This window comes from Macrobrachium nipponense, chromosome 4 (genome assembly GCF_015104395.2).
Source record: "Macrobrachium nipponense isolate FS-2020 chromosome 4, ASM1510439v2, whole genome shotgun sequence".
NCBI classification, from domain to species: domain Eukaryota; kingdom Metazoa; phylum Arthropoda; class Malacostraca; order Decapoda; family Palaemonidae; genus Macrobrachium; species Macrobrachium nipponense.
In genome coordinates, this window is record NC_061100.1 from 93,392,983 (window position 1) to 93,411,068 (window position 18,086).

The 18,086-nt window shown below is 40.0% G+C and overlaps 1 protein-coding gene across 3 annotated transcripts in view; it reads right to left on the minus strand.

Moving 5' to 3' along the window:
• LOC135211023 (2-oxoglutarate and iron-dependent oxygenase domain-containing protein 3-like) overlaps positions 1 to 18,086 on the minus strand; it is a 235,341-nt gene that overhangs the window by 71,667 nt on the left and 145,588 nt on the right. For all 3 annotated transcript variants that reach the window (XM_064244053.1, XM_064244052.1, XM_064244054.1), the window contains exon 5: positions 7,522 to 7,756. In XM_064244053.1, coding sequence (XP_064100123.1) covers positions 7,522 to 7,756 — 235 coding nt within the window. The remainder of the gene's footprint in view (positions 1 to 7,521; positions 7,757 to 18,086) is intronic.

Sequence of the window (18,086 nt, forward strand, 5' to 3'; positions counted from 1 at the left end):
GGCGAGAGGAGCCGAGCGCGCCCGGACTACCGCCAACTCCGAAGTAAGGTCGGCTGAGAAGTGACACCCACCGACCTAAGGCCAGAGAGGCCCTCCTCCACACACCCCCCGCAGGGACTCGGGTCGGTCGTCAGCGACAACCTGAGCGAGAGAAGCATCCACCTTGTGGGGGCCCCGAGCGGAGGGGGGAAAAGGCAGGTTGGGAGGGGTGACGATCATGTGACCCAGCGGCTCCCCGCGGTTACTGGACCACGAGGAAGGCGCAGGGGAAACCTACGTAGTAGGCTAGCTGACATGAACACCCAAAGAAAAACATACACAAATAAATAATAAATACTTAAAACTAATGTAAAATCATGCTCTAACATAGGGGAAGGGAAAAAAGAATAGATGGGAAGAGAAATGAACATCAATTCGCCTAACAACCAGGCAGGATCACCCGAAAAGGATGGCCCTAACCAGGACTATACCAGAACTGGCCTATTGCCGTAACGATATAAACAAAACCGTAGGGCAGACGGCCAGGGTAGGCATGATAACGAAAACAAACAAAATAAAATCCTAATGAAATGCAGTAAAACTATAACGGTGGGTACCGGATGAGGCACGAAACAAAGACACGTGCTCGAAAGGAAACCCCCGTGCTAAATCACGAAAATAACAAAAACAACGAACATAAAACATATACACGATCGACAAAACTGCCATCCAAGAAAAGGCAAATAAAGTGTACTGATATACTACTCGGTTCAGGAAGTATGGAAGACCACGCGAAACCGAAACGACACAAAGGGGAACGCCGTAATGGCGGCGCGCAGCCGCCTCAGCGAAGGCGACGCCAAACAAGACCCTAAATAAAAGGACCACGAAGGTCAAAATCATTCCCTAAATAGTGTCGAACAAAAAACCAGAACTTAACTTGGATGTAGAAGCAGATTGACGATCCATAACGTAAAAACACAAGCCAAAAAGCAGAGAATATTAGAGTGCAAAAATTACGTGTGTCTCTCGAAATGGCTATCAAAGGAATGACGTCACTGACGCTACCTACGCGGTAGCAGGAAGTGAGCCGTAGCACGGCTCCCCTTTTCTAAAGGGTTTTGATGTGGAAAAGGCTAATTGGAGAGGCTGCTGTGGTAGTGTTTTTCGCTCGCCCGAGATTCATACCGACACCTTTTAATAAAGGTGAGGGAGTCAGAATATTCTGGCATGTCCAATTTAGCAGTTCTCTGGTATTATAGCAATATTTTACCTTAGAAATAGCGCTAAAGGAACATATTTCACGGAGCGACACGGCCGAGCCCAGAAAATACATTTTGGTTGATTACAGTTCCAATTAGTGGTATCGTTATCTGATGCACAGACTGCACATATTGCCTTGTTACGGCAATTTTTTATATGTGTGTCCATAACTTGAGCACTGTGTACATTGTAGTGGTTTTGGAATGAAAGGACAAACTTCTCTATTTTGTCCAAGAATTTTTATTTTAAATGGTAGGTCTTGGCCTGTAAATTTTATTTTGGCAATGTTGATATTTTTATTTTTGTCTTTCCTACTTGAAATCGAGTATATTTCTAAATTGTGAATATTGTTATATCTCAATTTTAAGTAGTCTAGCAGTAGTTGTTTTGAAGGAAGTTCCTGCTCGCTATTGGGTAGGATGACTGTACCCTGTACATAATTCAATGTTTCGTGGCTTGTAATTGTTACTTTTATATTATTTATTTTTGTTATACTTAAAAAGGCAGTGGACTGCTTTTTATTGGTTACTTGGATAAGCCATTCATTGTCCTTTATGTGTCTGCATTCCATGTCTTGCTGCTGAGATTTTGTTGTCAGCTTTGAGGACAAGAAATCTTGACCAGTTATCTGGTCCAAAGAGGTCATCAAAATGTACCAATGTGAGATAAAGTCAGTAATTTTTGTTTCTTTTTGGTCCTTGTTTTATGTATGTTGCTTGTCTATTATGATTTTTATATATTTCTGTATTGTTGGGAGGATTATTTGTCTCTAATTCAGAATTATTGTTCATCATATATGGTTCCATTGTTACGATATTGGAGTTTACCAATTTATTTTTGTTTGTTTCTTTTTTATTTATGGACCCTATTTGATTTTCTGGCTCTGCTGCTTTACTTGGAACAGGGTGTTCCTTTGTATCATTTATAGTACTTTCACTACTTTGGTAGTACCAAGGAAATTCAGGAGTGATGTGCCAATAGTCATCAACTGTTTTTCCATCATGGGGCCCAGGGGTACTCAAATCATTTATTTCAGTATTCATAAATTTGAGATGAGATTTATAATAAAAAAAAAAAAAATCTTGAAAAGATATCATTGGCCCTTCGCGAAGTTGAATCTTCCGCCAATGGCACAAGTGAGAAAGGACTCCCAAATGTCCGCATCCCTACCTTACCCCAAAAAAGGGATGGCATAACATGATTAGTATGGCCCAAGTGTAAGCAGAACCCGCTTGCTAGGACTAAGAGTATTATGATAATATAATTATCCCCATCCTAATAACATTACGGGCAAACTGGATAGAATGCCGAGAGTTCTATTCCTAGAACCAGGGCCCCCCTGGAATCCGTGGTCCAGCTCCACAGAATAGTTCTGCCTGAAAAACAGGTCCGAACATTGTCGGGTAGATGATGGATCTACCACAGTTCTCACTATTTAGCTTTGGATTTAACTCCACGTTAAGCCATGATATATTTTCTCATTTATTTGCTTTCAAAAATTTTGGCAAAAATGGAAAAGTCCACAGAAGTTAACTCGAAAATATATAATGTCATATGGAACTCATGGGTTTGAACCTGGGAAGAGATTCCTGAGGTTCGAGAGCCCCCTCACCACGTCAAGGTGGTCCCATAATGAAGGAGCAGAGACTGGGGTGAGCCAACAAGAGATCTCTGTCTTCCCCAGTAAGCATCCAAAAAATAAGGCAGGGAGGTGACAGCAGATGAAGATAATGATTGTGACCTCTCTCCCTCAACCTCCTCTCCCTACATCTTTTCAGGAAGGTGCATCTTTTCTACAAGTCCACAGGTTTGCTGTCTGGTGAGCCAGGAAGGAAAAAAGCCCTACCTCCAGAATGGCACAGTCCTCTGAAGATGGAGGCCTCTCAGAGGTGATCGAACATGAGGAGGCAGCAACCTTGGATACTGTGAAGGACCACAGATCCAACCAGGAGACTGCCTGAAGAGCTGCCATAGTGGTGGCCTCCAGGCTCGCTGCTTCTTGCTGCAAGAGGGAGACCCCTTCCACAGCAAGCTACTGCAGCAAGACCTGGGCCCAGACATACCAGGTCCAGGTCAACCCGTTTAGGTGGCAGTGGCCCTTCCGAGGGTGTGTAGAAGCGCTGTCAAAGCAGATGAGGAGGAAGAAGCTTCTCTAAGTGGTTTGATCGAAGTGAATTCTCCTGCAGAGACACAAGTTATCCGCATGAACAAGTACTCCTTCAGAAAGGCCAGGCCATGGTATCCCCACCGAAGCTTTCGGTTCCTTTTTCGGACCGAAAAAAGATTTGAGGAGCAAAGGATGACCCACAGAAGAGGCCACAGTCTCTTCCCTGAGATCGTTGTGCTGACGAATCAGCACAATGACCTCTGCAAAGATCATCTGTATCTCGGGGGTACTATCTGCCTCCTGGGGAAGAGGACCTTCAGGTTCTTTCAGAGCGTGGTCCTCCCAATCTACTCTCCCCACAGGAAGGAGAACCTCAGCAGACCCCTAAGATCCCTCCTCAACCAACTGGGCACATGACTGAGTCTGTCCGAAAACCAAACCCAAGGTGTAGGCCTTCGTGTCAAAACTCCAATAAGAAGCAGCAATCTCATCAGAGAACCTCCTGTCCAACTTATGCCTCCCGGTGAGACTCCAGGTGGGAAGGACAGGTGAGGGCGACTGAGCATTCCTACCTGTCCTATTGGAAGAATTAGCAGGAGAGGCAGGTGGCAATAGTAACATGGGTCACAGAAAATGCCTATGGCTTGGCAAGGAGCTGTCCTGAGTAGAATGGAGAGGTTCACACAAACAACCCGAGCACTTTGCTCTGGCGAGCAGGGCTGATCATGCAAACACAATCAGGGGCTGCCTGGAGTCGAATGCTTGGGTATCAGCTGACGTGAACTTGCGGAGTCCTCCTGATGTGCTCCAGTCTTCGTCAAGCCTGAGACTTCCTGGTGAGGAGAAGACTGGACAGGGGTACCTCCTTTCTGTGTCTCCGAGTGCTCGGACCCTCAAGTCTGAACCATTGGGTTGGGAACCTAACAGAGCACTCAAAGAGGTACTGGGAGGAAGTGACGAAACACCTACATGTTTCGCCACTTTCACTCTGTACCTAAACCAGACTGGGAAGTGGACTTGTCATTGCTGGTTTGGGGAGTTTGGGAGTCTCCTCTTGAGTGTCAGAAGAACCAGTGCTCACTGGTGGGTATGTGAATCAGTTCAGGAGCCCGAGGGCCAAGGGAGAGCCAACAAGAGATCCCATTGCTTCCCCTGTGGAAGATGGCAGCCCCTTAGAGGGGGAGGAGGCAACAGATGATGAAGTCAAAGATGGATGAACACAACACCTTATGACCCCTCTTCTATTTCTTTTTCGACATCTTCATGATGGCGGTCAGCTTATCCTATCTGTAAGGGAGCAGCCAGAGCAGCTGGGGCAGGAGGAGCAACCTGGGCAGCAGGAGCAGCTGGGGCAGCAGGAACAACAGGAATAGCTACTAGAGTGTTCAAGGAAACTCAAGCAGAAGGATATACTAGTGCATGGAGGTAACCCCATGATACTACTAAGGGTAACTTGGGGTTGCAAGAAAACATGAGTACCCAGTAATACAAGTCTCACACCTGGAGCTCCCGAGTAGAGAAAATTGATCATCAGTTGCTCTCTCTACTCGAGTGACTTAAGTAAACTTGAGCAGAGGAGTATACCAAATATGGTAAAGGAAACTTGAGGTTTCAAAGAAACCAGAGTACCTGGAGAGACACGATTCTCATAAGAGGATCACGCACTCATGCTTATGAGTCATGTACAAGACAAGTTTTGACTGCTCCCTCTGCCCGAGTGTGAAGAAATATGGGCGGAAGTACATACTAGTCCGGGAAAAAATTTCTTGCAACTAGCATAAGTGACACAGGTTACCTCTTCAACTTGTATCTAAGGAGACCCAAGCATCTGGTCCTCCGGTGTTGCAGAGTCTCAGAGAGACCCACAACACGGTTTCCAAGCCCGAAGGCGTGGGAAAGCACCAAGAAAGGTGAAGATGATGACAATGAAATTATTCTCTTCTTCGACTTCTATTGCAAAACCATTGCTGTCACAGAACCCTTTCATTATCTGGAGAGTCTGTCTGTCTGTCTCTCTCTTTCTCTCTCTCAAGCATCAGAACTTGCATAACAGTTGCCTCTCTCTCTCTCTCTCTCTCTACGGATGAAGCCAAGGTAATATCCGGTGTGCCGCAAGGTACGGTGTTAGCTGCAATACTGTTTGTTATTATGATTGAAGACATAGACAATAATGTTAAGGATTCGGTAGTGAGTAGTTTCGCAGATGACACAAGAATAAGTAGAGAAATTACTTGTGATGAAGATAGGAACGCTCTACAAAGAGACCTTAACAAAGTATATGATTGGGCAGAGGTAAATAGGATGGTATTTAACTCTGATAAATTTGAATCAATAAATTATGGAGACAGAGAAAGAAAGCTATATGCATATAAGGGACCTAATAATGAGACCATCACAAATAAGGAAGCAGTTAAAGACCTTGGTGTGATGATGAATAGGAACATGTTATGCAATGATCAAATAGCAACTCTGTTGGCAAAATGTAAAGCAAAAATGGGAATGTTGTTACGGCACTTCAAAACAAGAAAAGCTGAACACATGATTATGCTTTATAAAACATATGTTCGTAGTCCACTTGAATATTGCAATATGATATGGTACCCACACTATCAAAAGGATATTGCACAAATAGAGAGTGTACAAAGGTCCTTTACAGCTAGAATAGAAGAAGTTAAGGACCTAGACTACTGGGAAAGACTACAATTCTTAAAATTATATAGTCTAGAAAGGAGAAGAGAACGCTACATGATAATTCAGGCATGGAAACAGATAGAAGGAATAGCAGAAAATATCATGGAACTAAAAATATCAGAAAGAGCAAGCAGAGGTAGATTAATAGTGCCCAAAACTATACCAGGAAAAATAAGGAAAGCACACAGGACATTAATCCACTACGCACCAGCATCGATAATGCAGCGTCTATTCAATGCGTTGCCAGCTCATCTGAGGAATATATCAGGAGTGAGCGTAGATGTGTTTAAGAATAAGCTCGACAAATATCTAAACTGCATCCCAGACCATCCAAGATTGGAAGATGCAAAATATACCGGAAGATGTACTAGCAACTCTCTGGTAGACATTAGAGGTGCCCTACACTGAGGGACCTGGGGCAACCCGAACAAGATGTAAGGTCTGTAAGGTAAGGTCTCTCTCTCTCTCTCTCTCTCTCTGTGTCAAGCATCAGAACTTGTATAACAATTGCTTCACGCCTGTTGATGTGTCAAACAAAGAACAATCGGCAACATACAAGCGCAATACTTGCAGCAGAACCCTTACTCCTAGACACCGAGATCTGCAACATCTTAAAATGCTAAAACTTTACAAATGCCAAGGAAATTTTCAGCAGATAAACTTTCCTTTGTAATGCAAAGGAATAAAATTCTCCCCCAGAAAATAAAATTCTGAGAGAATATACATCATAGAGCTAAACATATAAGCAAGGTGAAAACACTAGTCTAGCCCATTGCCTTAGTAATGTTAAAACCAGTTTGACAGATCATTTTTGAAAAAATCATAGGGTTTACAAATATCAGTAAGAACTACAACATATAGTATCTGAATACTGAACTAACAATACGGCAAACTGTAAACAAGATCAAACGGCAGGCAGAGAGGAGAAGAGCGCAAAAGCAAAATGAGTGCATACCGACTGGGGGGACTTCAGCATCTTGATTAAAGTTAAATGGCCGTTTTCCAGCTGTGCTGAAGTAATTTGTATTGTAAAGGACCAATGGTTTGTATACTGTGTAGGAACAATTGGTAATTAATTAAACTGTGAAAGAACACCAAGCATACCTATAATTATTGTGTTCAGTTTCAATGACAAAACCAGCCTGCATATTGAAGACACTACTATTACATAAGACAAGGTTTGTATACTATACAGTGCTTTGTAAGAACAAAAGACTTTCAGGTGCAAAATAACTGGAATAGAATACAGACACTGATTATTCCTATTATTTTTTTAAATTATATGTATATTCATTACCATTACAATACTGCCTTCAATGACCAGTGATGCCAAGGGACTCTTAGAAACATCACTTATAGTAACAGAAATTTCAATTCAATTTATTTCTAATAACAAAAATTAATAGTAAGTACTGGTCAGGCCACATGATCAGACCTTCAGTTTAACCAGTAAGTTTATAAACTCTAATACCAAAATTTACCTATAAATTTTGAAATCTTCAGTAGTGAAAATATTCTTAGCTTCCTCAAGCTTATAGATATTAATAAAATCACTTCCATGTGACAGGGCTCCTGAATGTAGATCTAGAATTGAAGCACCTCCACTAGAGCCTCCTAAGGACAAACCTCGGTGGGCAATGTTGAGAAGCGCCTCTACCTCTGATAAAGTTACTACCGAGTCAAATACAACACGCCCACATTTTACTGGTGTACATCCTGCAATATAGAATATAATTAAATCAATAACATACTAATTTTAAAAGAAAAAAAAATTTCCCTGAAGAATAACATTAAGATCTACAAACAACAACTATAATAATATGATATTTCTATAACAAAATTAGATTTTGTATATACTTACCCAGTAATTATATAGCTATGAGTTTCTACCTGACTGCAGAATAAGTTCAAATTTTGCGGGTAGCGCTTTGATGGCTCAGTGTAGGTCTACAGTGCTGTCCCCCTATGGCAATACTATGAACGACTTAGCTAATAGCAACATTCTGTTTTATGCAATAACCCTCTACCCTCTCCATAAAGCCCCGCAGACCCAGGAAAGCTGCCTTCAACTATAAAATGTTGATGTGCAGCAGCTTTTCCGCTGCACTCCAAGTGCCAGAGACAAGGAGATCTTCCAGACGAGCACCCCAACCAGTGAAGGAAGCATTCGCAAACAGCATAAAGTCTGGAGGGGGAGAACGCAGAGGGATTCCCATCGAGAGATCCTGGTCGTCCAACCACCAACAAGTCTTCCCTCACCTCCTCTGACAGAGGAACTCTGCAGAGGGGAATCCCCCGCCAGGGACCAGAACTCCTTCAGTCTCCACTGTAGAGACCGAAGATGAAGGTGAGCATGAGGGATCAGCTTCTCTAGAGAAGACAATATCCCCAGAAGGACCTGCCACTGCTGATTGGGCTGTGACAGGAATATGCACGCCACTGACTGAAACCTTCCCAACCTTTGGTCCAATAGAAAAACCCTCAATGTGTAAGTGTTTACATAATAAAAATATGGAATGTTAGTCCATATATATAAAAGTCTAAAACTAAAGAGGTCAACCAGATTGCTTGCAGGAATGTGATCAGACTAGAGACGCTAAAGATGACGTATACAATAAGTATGTAAGCTAAGATAACATGCCGTCACCTGTAGTCATTCAATTGTTTATAAACATTAGTCCAAGCTCCCTGCTTGAGACAACTACCCCGACCTATTATTCAAACGGCCTACGTGATCTGTAGCGTGTCTCATTCGATTGTATGTTCATATGTTCGAACTACTGTCTGTTCCTTCATAACTTGTAACAGAGATGGTAGACAAGAGAAGAGAGTTAGCTATCGTCATTAGAAGACCTGTACCTCTTTACCTAAGCTTTATCAGTAGAGGAATAGGATTAGCCATTATCATGGGCAGAACAGAGTTAGCTATCGTCATTAGAAGACCTGTACCTCTTTACCTAAGCTTTATCATGTAGAGGAATAGGATTAGCCATCATCATTGGCAGAAGCGATCAAGCTATCGTCATAGAAGACTTGTACGATCATACCTGATCTTCATCATGTAAAACTTCGGAAGAATATACTATTTTTATACCTTGTGTTTTCTACAAGAACCTCACCGAACCATGAGTTTAACACATCGTCGTAAAGATAATACCGACTTCGTAAGTGATCTACAAAACCCCAGACACTCCATTGAAGATGGAAGTGCAATACCAACCGACTTAGCGTATAGATTATCGCTAGTCTAACATTACCTCATAGGGCGCCTTATCATACAAGGCACAAGCCCTATTATGACCTGCAATATTCGCTATGACCTTGCAACGGGCTACGATCACATCCCATTACAGGTGTCATTCAGGACCCCATCCCTCCCTACCGTGAACCCCCTAACTGATCGCCCACCAGGGGTAAACTGGGATTTTAAAAACCAAGAGAAAACCAGATACTTTAGAGCGACCACGGAAACCAGGTTGCGGTCAATAGTTCAACCGGCAGAACGCCTTACTTTGTACTAACACAAATTGTAGAAATGACCACCACAAGAGGGATCTGAATGAATTCTATTCGAACATAATCTCCGCTTTGCTTGCTTCGGGCAGGACTGCCTACAGATTTCGTCAAGGTAATTCTCGTAATATTCCTGGATGGAATGACTTGGTTAAAGATCTGTATACATACTCACGAGAAATGTTTTTACTGTGGAGGCAAATGGTAGCCCCAGGGAAGGGCACACTGCATTGCTAATGAGACAGGCGAGAGCGCAGTTCAAACTTGCTCTTAAGCACTGCAGGTTATATGAAAAACAACTAAGAGCCGATGCAATGTCTAGAAACTTAGAATCTGGTGATTATCCTCGTCTTTGGAAAGATATCCAGTCTTTAAATCCCAAAACTAAAAAGCTATCACAGAGAGTAGGGGAAGCAGTCGGAGACGAAGCTATTGCAAGTATGTGGGGCGATCACTTCAACAATATCCTGAATTGCATAAATGATCAAGATTCCCGAAGGGATGTAGATAACCTCCTTACTGACAACATTCAATTTCATTTTGCAGACCGTTTTACGCCAGGTAACATCAGCGATGCCATAAACAGCCTACCTAATAATAAATCGCCCGGCTGTGATGGTCTTCCTGCAGAGGCCTTCAAACTCTGCCATCCGATGATTTACATTTTGCTAGCTGCCCTATTCAATGCGTGCATAATTCACCGGTTTCTTCCAGACTCCCTACTCTTAGTTCACTTGATACCATTAATCAAAAAACAAGCTAAAGGATGCAGCTGACCCTGGCAACTACCGGCCGATTGCAATCACAACGATCGCAATAGAAGATACTTGAGTCTGTTTCTTCTAGTGAGACTTCTCCCCTTTCTACACACCACTGACAACCAGTTCGGGTTTAAAGCAAACCACTCAACCGACACCTGCATCTACATACTGAAAGAATTGCTGAACTACTACCTATCATCAGCCTCTCCTGTTTTCCTTTGTTTTGTAGATGTGAGAAAAGCATTTGACAGAGTAAACTACCTGAAGCTCTTCCTGAAGCTGCATAAAAGGGGCACACCCCTATATCTAATTGGCATTTTACATTGCTGGTTCTCCACACAGCAATTCTGTGTCAAATGGGGAAACGTATTATCTTACACCTTCGGCTCCCTAAACGGGCTTCGGCAAGGGGGCATTCTCTCTCCATACCTGTTTAATACGTACACCGATGCCTTGAACGTCAAACTGAACTCGCTCCCAATCGGATGCACTGTCAATGAAACAACTATAAACAACCTCTGTTACGCCGACGATATGGTTCTGATTTCCCCATCAGTGCAAGGTCTCCAACGACTCATCGACACTTGCCGCCAATATGCGGAGGAATTTGATATAATCTACAACGAAATCAAGACCCAGTGCATGTCGCTGCTCCCGAGATCGCTTAAGCATATTGCAGAACCTCAATTTTCCTCGGAAGCCATCGGCTGGAATTTGTGCACGAATTTCCGTACTTGGGTCACATTATCACCGACGACCTAAAAGATACGGCAGACATTGAACAGAGGCGTCGTAAACTATATGCAGCGGGCAACATGATTGCAAGGAGGTTTGCCTTCTGTCACCGAGACGTGAAACTGATGCTCTTCCGCTCGTACTGCTACAGTATCTATGGGTGTTCCCTCTGGACGAACTATACCCGAGAGACGATGCGACGCATCACTGTTGTGCACAATGACATTCTGAGGCGCCTCACAAACACTCCCCGCTACCACTCCGCCACACAGATGTTCATAGAAAACCACCTGGACAATTTAAAAATCATTGTTAGGCGAACAATGTCCAGTCTGGTAACCCGAGTGAGAAACAGCAGCAACTCGCTCATACAAAGCATCCTAAGGAGTGAAGCAAGAAGAAAATCAAAATTGTGGAAAGATGGGAAAATGAGGCCTTTGTCCCCTCCCCTAAAAGGACTTAATCTCTGTATTGGCAAGATGTCATCTGCAGTTTTTGTCATTATTACATTTATTGCTGATATTTTAATTTTCATTATTACTGTGATTACTATCAAGTTAAAGTTTTATTTACATTTAATTTATGTATTAAGCCCTCTGGACCTGAATACTGTAACCACCTAAGGTCTCTAGTTGAAATTTGAGTTATATAATATATGCACCATCTGTTATTACTCTCAATGCATATTTTTTTTTTCTCACCAATATTATTACTGTTATTCCCAGTATGATGATTACTAGCTTTTATGCTACCTTCAGCTACCTTGTGGATAAGTGCCGATTATTCATTTTCTTTTTCTATTTTATCATGTCACATGCATCTAGATTGTGTTTGCTACTGTCTGTATTTTGTATAATCAATGTATATGGCCCCGAGCCGAAATAAAGCATATTATTATTATTATTATTATTATTATTTGGTGGCCAGCGTACCAGAAGAACTCTATCAAACGTCCTACGAAGGAAAAAACCAGAATAATAAATCATGTATCATATAAAGAAGTCAACCGTGGTGACGACGGAAGCAGACAGATTATTCAAGCAAACCTAGTATCCAATCATTAGCTGAGCGACTTCAGAAAACAATAAGAACTCTTCAACGACGACGAAAGCAACAGATTCTTCAAGCAACTTAGTATCATTGTTTTAGTGAATAACTTCAAGAAACAAAAACCGACGTGTCCTTTTTCCTACGGCAACGGAAGCTTCGTCTCTCATTAGAATCATTCAAGAAAACATCGTTAGTGAGCGTTTCCGGCACTGCAAGAAACAAACCGAACGCTGTCTGCAGCATCGGATTTCAAGGGCTCGAATCATCGAAACAACGCGCACGGGGGAAACTGAAGCCAAACCAGGTCGTCCGCTAAATAGAGAAGGAGGACCAAGGCCGTGTGTCGTTATCGGAACACCGTGACTTCCCACAAAAGCAAGCTAAGTACAATTTTTTATTCATTTGGAGTAACTTTGAGTGTTCCTTTGCAGGTCGAATTTCGTTATTCCTGTGGCTGAAGTTACGAGACATTCCTTAATCTTACTTTTTTACAGAAATTATCTACATCATTGAGATTTCGCTACTGCGAGTTTTTTATCATTGAGTGTCTGTTTCCAGAAGTTCTACTGAAATATCATAATCATATACTATGTTAATTTTATCATTTTGGGTGATTATTAATCCCTTATGTAACAAATCACATTAAACAGTGAATATGCGTTTACGCAGTGGACGTCTGTATTTATACAGATGCATGGATAGGGTCGTTAAGCACCGTAGTGATTAGAAAACACACAAAAACAAGTGGAACACTCGTACAAATCTAGATAAATTAGAGGTAACACTATTTCGGGTCATGACAATAAATGCTCCTTTGCAAGTCCCGATCGCAGTTTTAGCCTTGAGTTTTTTTAGTTATATAAAATATCGAACCTCAATGACTCGACTCAACTTTAAAAATATGGCTGGATTGCAAGGAATAACATGTCTGTAAAAAACTTTCATCAGGCTAAATGCGCTGACCAGGATCCCTCACTATTTCAAATTTTAGCAAAGAATGACGTACAAACAGTTAAGATTGAATGCAGTAGAGATAACTCGTCTTATTAGTAATCGCTCAGTTCCTAATAGTTCGTCATTCATTGCTTTATACGTAAACCAGCAACATAATGCTAAAAACACAATACGTTGCCGATGGTAATAAAGAGAAGGATCCTAATTATTACAAAAAGAAATAGAAACAGTAGCCTTTCAGAATCAAACAAGCAAACTCGGTTACTGTGTCACCTAGTCAAGCGGTCAAGGTCAGTCGAAAACTGCCGAAGTGTTCAAAGCATAGCAAATTCCACACAATAAGCGACTCTAGCAGAGTGGGGAAAAGCGATGTTGGTTCATACCAATATCTTTTTGAATTAAAAGGATTTTTCCTATGAAACACACGACCGTATAAGTAATCAGAGCAGGTTTTCGTTTTAATTTTAATACATTAAGTTATAATAAATACTGGTGGATTAAGCCCAACTGTACGCGCCGTAAAATTAGAATATCTTGTTTTATTTCAATTTAATACACGTAATATCTTGTATTTACGGACTCACCGTCTGTTGTTCGAACTTCCCTAATGAGAAGTCCGGATAAGCGAGCGTTTACAGATACCTCTATAGTTATAAAAAACGTTGATCTGTATGTAGTGTAATTGTAAGATCCATCTAGGGGTATACAAAATATTATCTTACATCCTGCAAAATAAGGCGTGTTTATCAAAGGAAAATCCTATAAACCTTCAAACATATTAAAATCCGTTTGAACAAAAATGAGACAGTTAATCAAATAATAACTTATATAAAGGAACTATACATTTGTCTCATAAATCGTAACATTGTTCAAATGACCCAACAGAATTCTCAACAACCACAGTCGCACTTTGCACGCAAAATCTCGAGAAGCATGCACCCTCGAATGTCTTAGTGCGTGTAAAAAGACTTTGCTGGGAAATGAAATTTTAATCCTTCCCGACACTCTGAAATATAACGATTTCCGCGAACAAAGCCCTAAAAGTATACATATCGTGGATACGGAAGTTATAAATATCGCATTTTTTATGGTTGCTAATTTTAATCACGCCCAATCAGTCGTGGATGAATCTCTCTGATAATCTATCTAAAGTAATATCCGTAAAGTCATTCAAGCAGAGGTGATTCAGCAGAATTTTTTTTTTTATCTTTTACCTGAATACCAGGAAGTTTCTCCACTGGCGAGTGATCTCTGGAAAAAACGGATGTAATTTAACACAAAATACGGTCTAAGGACAAACATAAAGCTATATACGTACCTTCGTGTAGACTCTCAATGAAATTTCAAAATAGAGATAAATGACGAAGTTGAAAAATGTTAGTAATAGGAGCCATTAGGAAATCAAATAAGCCCATATAATTTTTCCCTCAAATGTCATGCCATAAAAGATCGGACTTGGCGTATCTGCGTAGATTCTGTCGCTTAAACAAGGAAACGACTTCCGATAGTTTCCAGTGCGATGTACCGACGACATCTTATCTCTGTTAGGTTAGAATAAATTTTTTTCACCAACTTGGACTTACTTAAAGGCTTTTACCTGATACCATTACCTAAGTGATTGTACCTCATACACCGTTTTTTTTTTCAGCACACTCAGGGGACATTATCAATTTTTACGTATGCCTCCGGCTTACGTTGCACCCCAATTACAATATAGTGTTTGGAGATTTTTAGGGGATACCCTACATGCCTATATGGATGATCTTGTAATCTTTTCTAATACCTTAGAAGTACATTCACATAAAGTAGAGCTAGTGCTACAGAGACAAAGACAAATAATCTCAGAGTACAATATCTAAATGTGAGTTTTTAAAAACCGAACATGTTTATCTAGGTTTTATGTGTCTGGTCAAGGTCTTAAAAGTAGTCCATGGTAAGGTGTCGGCTATTCATAACTTTCCGGTACTTATTAACGTAAAAGGGGGATACAGCACTTTTGCGCTGTAGTGGGTATTACAATCGTATGTAAATATGTAACTCTTCAATCATGACAGCTCCTTTAACAGCTCTTACGAAGAAGAGCGTAGATTGATTATGGTCTAAAAAGCATCAACAGGCGTTCGATATCTTAAAAGCGGAATAATGCAGCTTACCTAACTTAAAAATCCCTGATTTAAATAAGGAATTTTTTTTTTATTGCAACAGACGCCTCAGACCAAGGGGTAAGAGGGTACTACTTCAGTAATATGATAAACAGTTCTTCCCTATAGCTTTTTATTCACGTAAACTAAAGCCCTTTGAAAGTAAATATGCAATAATAGGCAAGGAAGGGCTAGGTATCTTTAACACTAGTACATTTTAAGTTCATAATCTATGGCTATCCTGATAAAGTCCTTACTGAACATGAGTCCTTTACCGAGTTTTTCAAAGGCTTTAATCACAGTCCAAAAGGAACTCGGTGACAAATGATCATTCAGGTCTTTGGAGCCAAGATAAGATATCTACCTGGGAAAGCAATTATCATAGCTGACGCATTATCCCGCAATCCCGCATCATACTGCAAAGAACCATTAATTAGACTAAAAGATATAGAAACATCCGTACCTATTGTTAAAACCGTATCTAAACAAGAAAATTCCTTAACCCAAGAGATCGCGAGCATTGAATATCTGGGTTGGAGCGCAGAACTGTTACAAACTGAACAAAGCAAGAGTCAACAGACATAACCCAAACAATAAACACTTCGAACGGAAACAGAGTCAGCAGCAATAAACACCAAACAATAAACACTTCGAAACGGAAACAGGGTCAGTGGCTAGGCAAAAAAAAAAAACAATAAACACTTCGAGCAGAAACCCTAAAGCAAAAGTACATTTAAAGTATGTGTATCAAAATAATGTAATCAAATGTAATATTATATGTAGGTCTGTGACGAGGAAAACCCGAAGAACACAGCAGATGACTAACGACCAGGTAGTAATAATAATCTCTTTCATACCAATCGTCATAAACTGGTTGCATTCCGTCATCCAGGGTTCCCTCCTATGTCACAGAAAGCCAAATCACTATTTTACTGGCCTACAATGCTTACAGATATAAAAAGCACATAACTAATTGTAACACGTGTCATGAAAACAAGGGATACACTAAGACACCTGTCAGTTTAGGAGCCTATCCTGTGCCAAATCAATCCTTGAAAGAATATACGTAGAATTATTAACAGAATTACGAGTCTGACAGAGGGAATAAACACTTCTTAGTGTTAATAGTTCCTTGACACGTTATATAGAATTAATAGCACTAAAAACAAACACCGCAATTGAGTGCGTTACGAATATTTATGAGTGCTAAATCAGTAAATATGGAATTCAACACATAATAATCTGTGACTCGGGTGGTGTAAATCAATAATAATCTCCTTAACACGTGGTGTGAATTCCTTTCCATTAAGAAAACCAATAATATATTTTATCACCCAGAGTCAATCGGTTTGGTAGAATAACTGATAATTAAATAGGAAGTGTCAATGTCTTACGAGTTACAACTCGTGATGTTGGATCCGGACTGGATTATAGCGGTTCTCGAGGTTTTAAATACCTTTATCATTTATATCTTGTATCTATAGAATTGATGCCGCAAGTAGCCTTATACGGTACGCCGCTAGAACACTTTTCCACATATTTCAAGCCAACCATTAATTTATCATATATATATAATAAATAAATAAATATAAATATAAAAAAAATAAAATAAATATGGATACAAGTGGAGTCAATAATAATACCCTCCGTAAGAAGTCGGAAGGGTTACAAATTATAATAAAAAAGGAATCACGATAATATCAATAAGCAAAACGTAACCATTAAATATCCATATATATGCGTAAAGATTTGAACTCTAACTTAACGCTTTAGTAATGACAAATAAGCTAAAAGTTCAAACACATATCAAAACCTACTGACATATTGTCTGTCCCGGTGATTTATATTCGTAGTCAATGAAAAAAAAAAAATAATAAATTAAATAAATAAATAAATAAATAAAATAATAATAATAAAATAAATAAAATAAAATAAAAGAGATTTTAAAGTCAGGAAGTCTAGAAGTGAAAATGTTATCTATGGAATAATCCTATATGAATCTTATACAGGGCTAATAATATATATAGAATTTGTATGGAAACCTTTTTCATATAGTTTGAATAAGGAATATTTATTTAACATAATGCCAACATGAAACTAATATATTGTTCAATTTTGGTACTGTTGTTTTTTTTTTTTTCAGACATTCTTCTCATGCGGGTGGAGAATTAAAACACTAAAATATCATTTGAAAATACTAAAGTCGTATCTCTTACAGCAAGTAACGTAACTCTTAGCTGGCTGAGAGCAATCTCCTGCCAAGTGACGACGTCATCATTGCCGTATCAGCATTTGTTCCTTTTAACCTCAATAATCTGCTTACACAGGCTTCATCTGTGTGTCGTCTCTGCTTGCAAAAGCAGATTGACTGGAGAAGGGAATGCTTAGTTCATGAACTTCACATGTGGTTCATAGTCACCTGACAGGCCACATAAACATATTCTTATCCGTGTGTGTAATGCAATTAGTTAAGGACTTGTAATCATTTTAAAATTAATGAACAAAATAAGCAAATAGAATTTCTATAACAACAAAATGAATTAATTTTTTTTTTCTGAACCTCATAGACATTTAGAAGTATCAAGATATGTATATATGAAATATTTACTTGCAACATTAGCCTATTACAATTCAAGTAAAACATTCATGGGAAATTGTCACATTTTCTTGAAAAACCCAAAGTTTATATAGAAATTAGTTACATAGTGGGTTTTTCGTTGCACCTCCTACCTATTAATAATGTTTTAATAGTTAACCTCAGAAGATGCGCACGAGAAAATTGAATATGAAACTTTTGTTAGGGCACATAGAATCATGATTAATCTTCTCTTTGACTCTTATGTTGCCTGGCAATCTTATAATTAGCTCCGTTTTCCACTTCTTTGTCTAGTA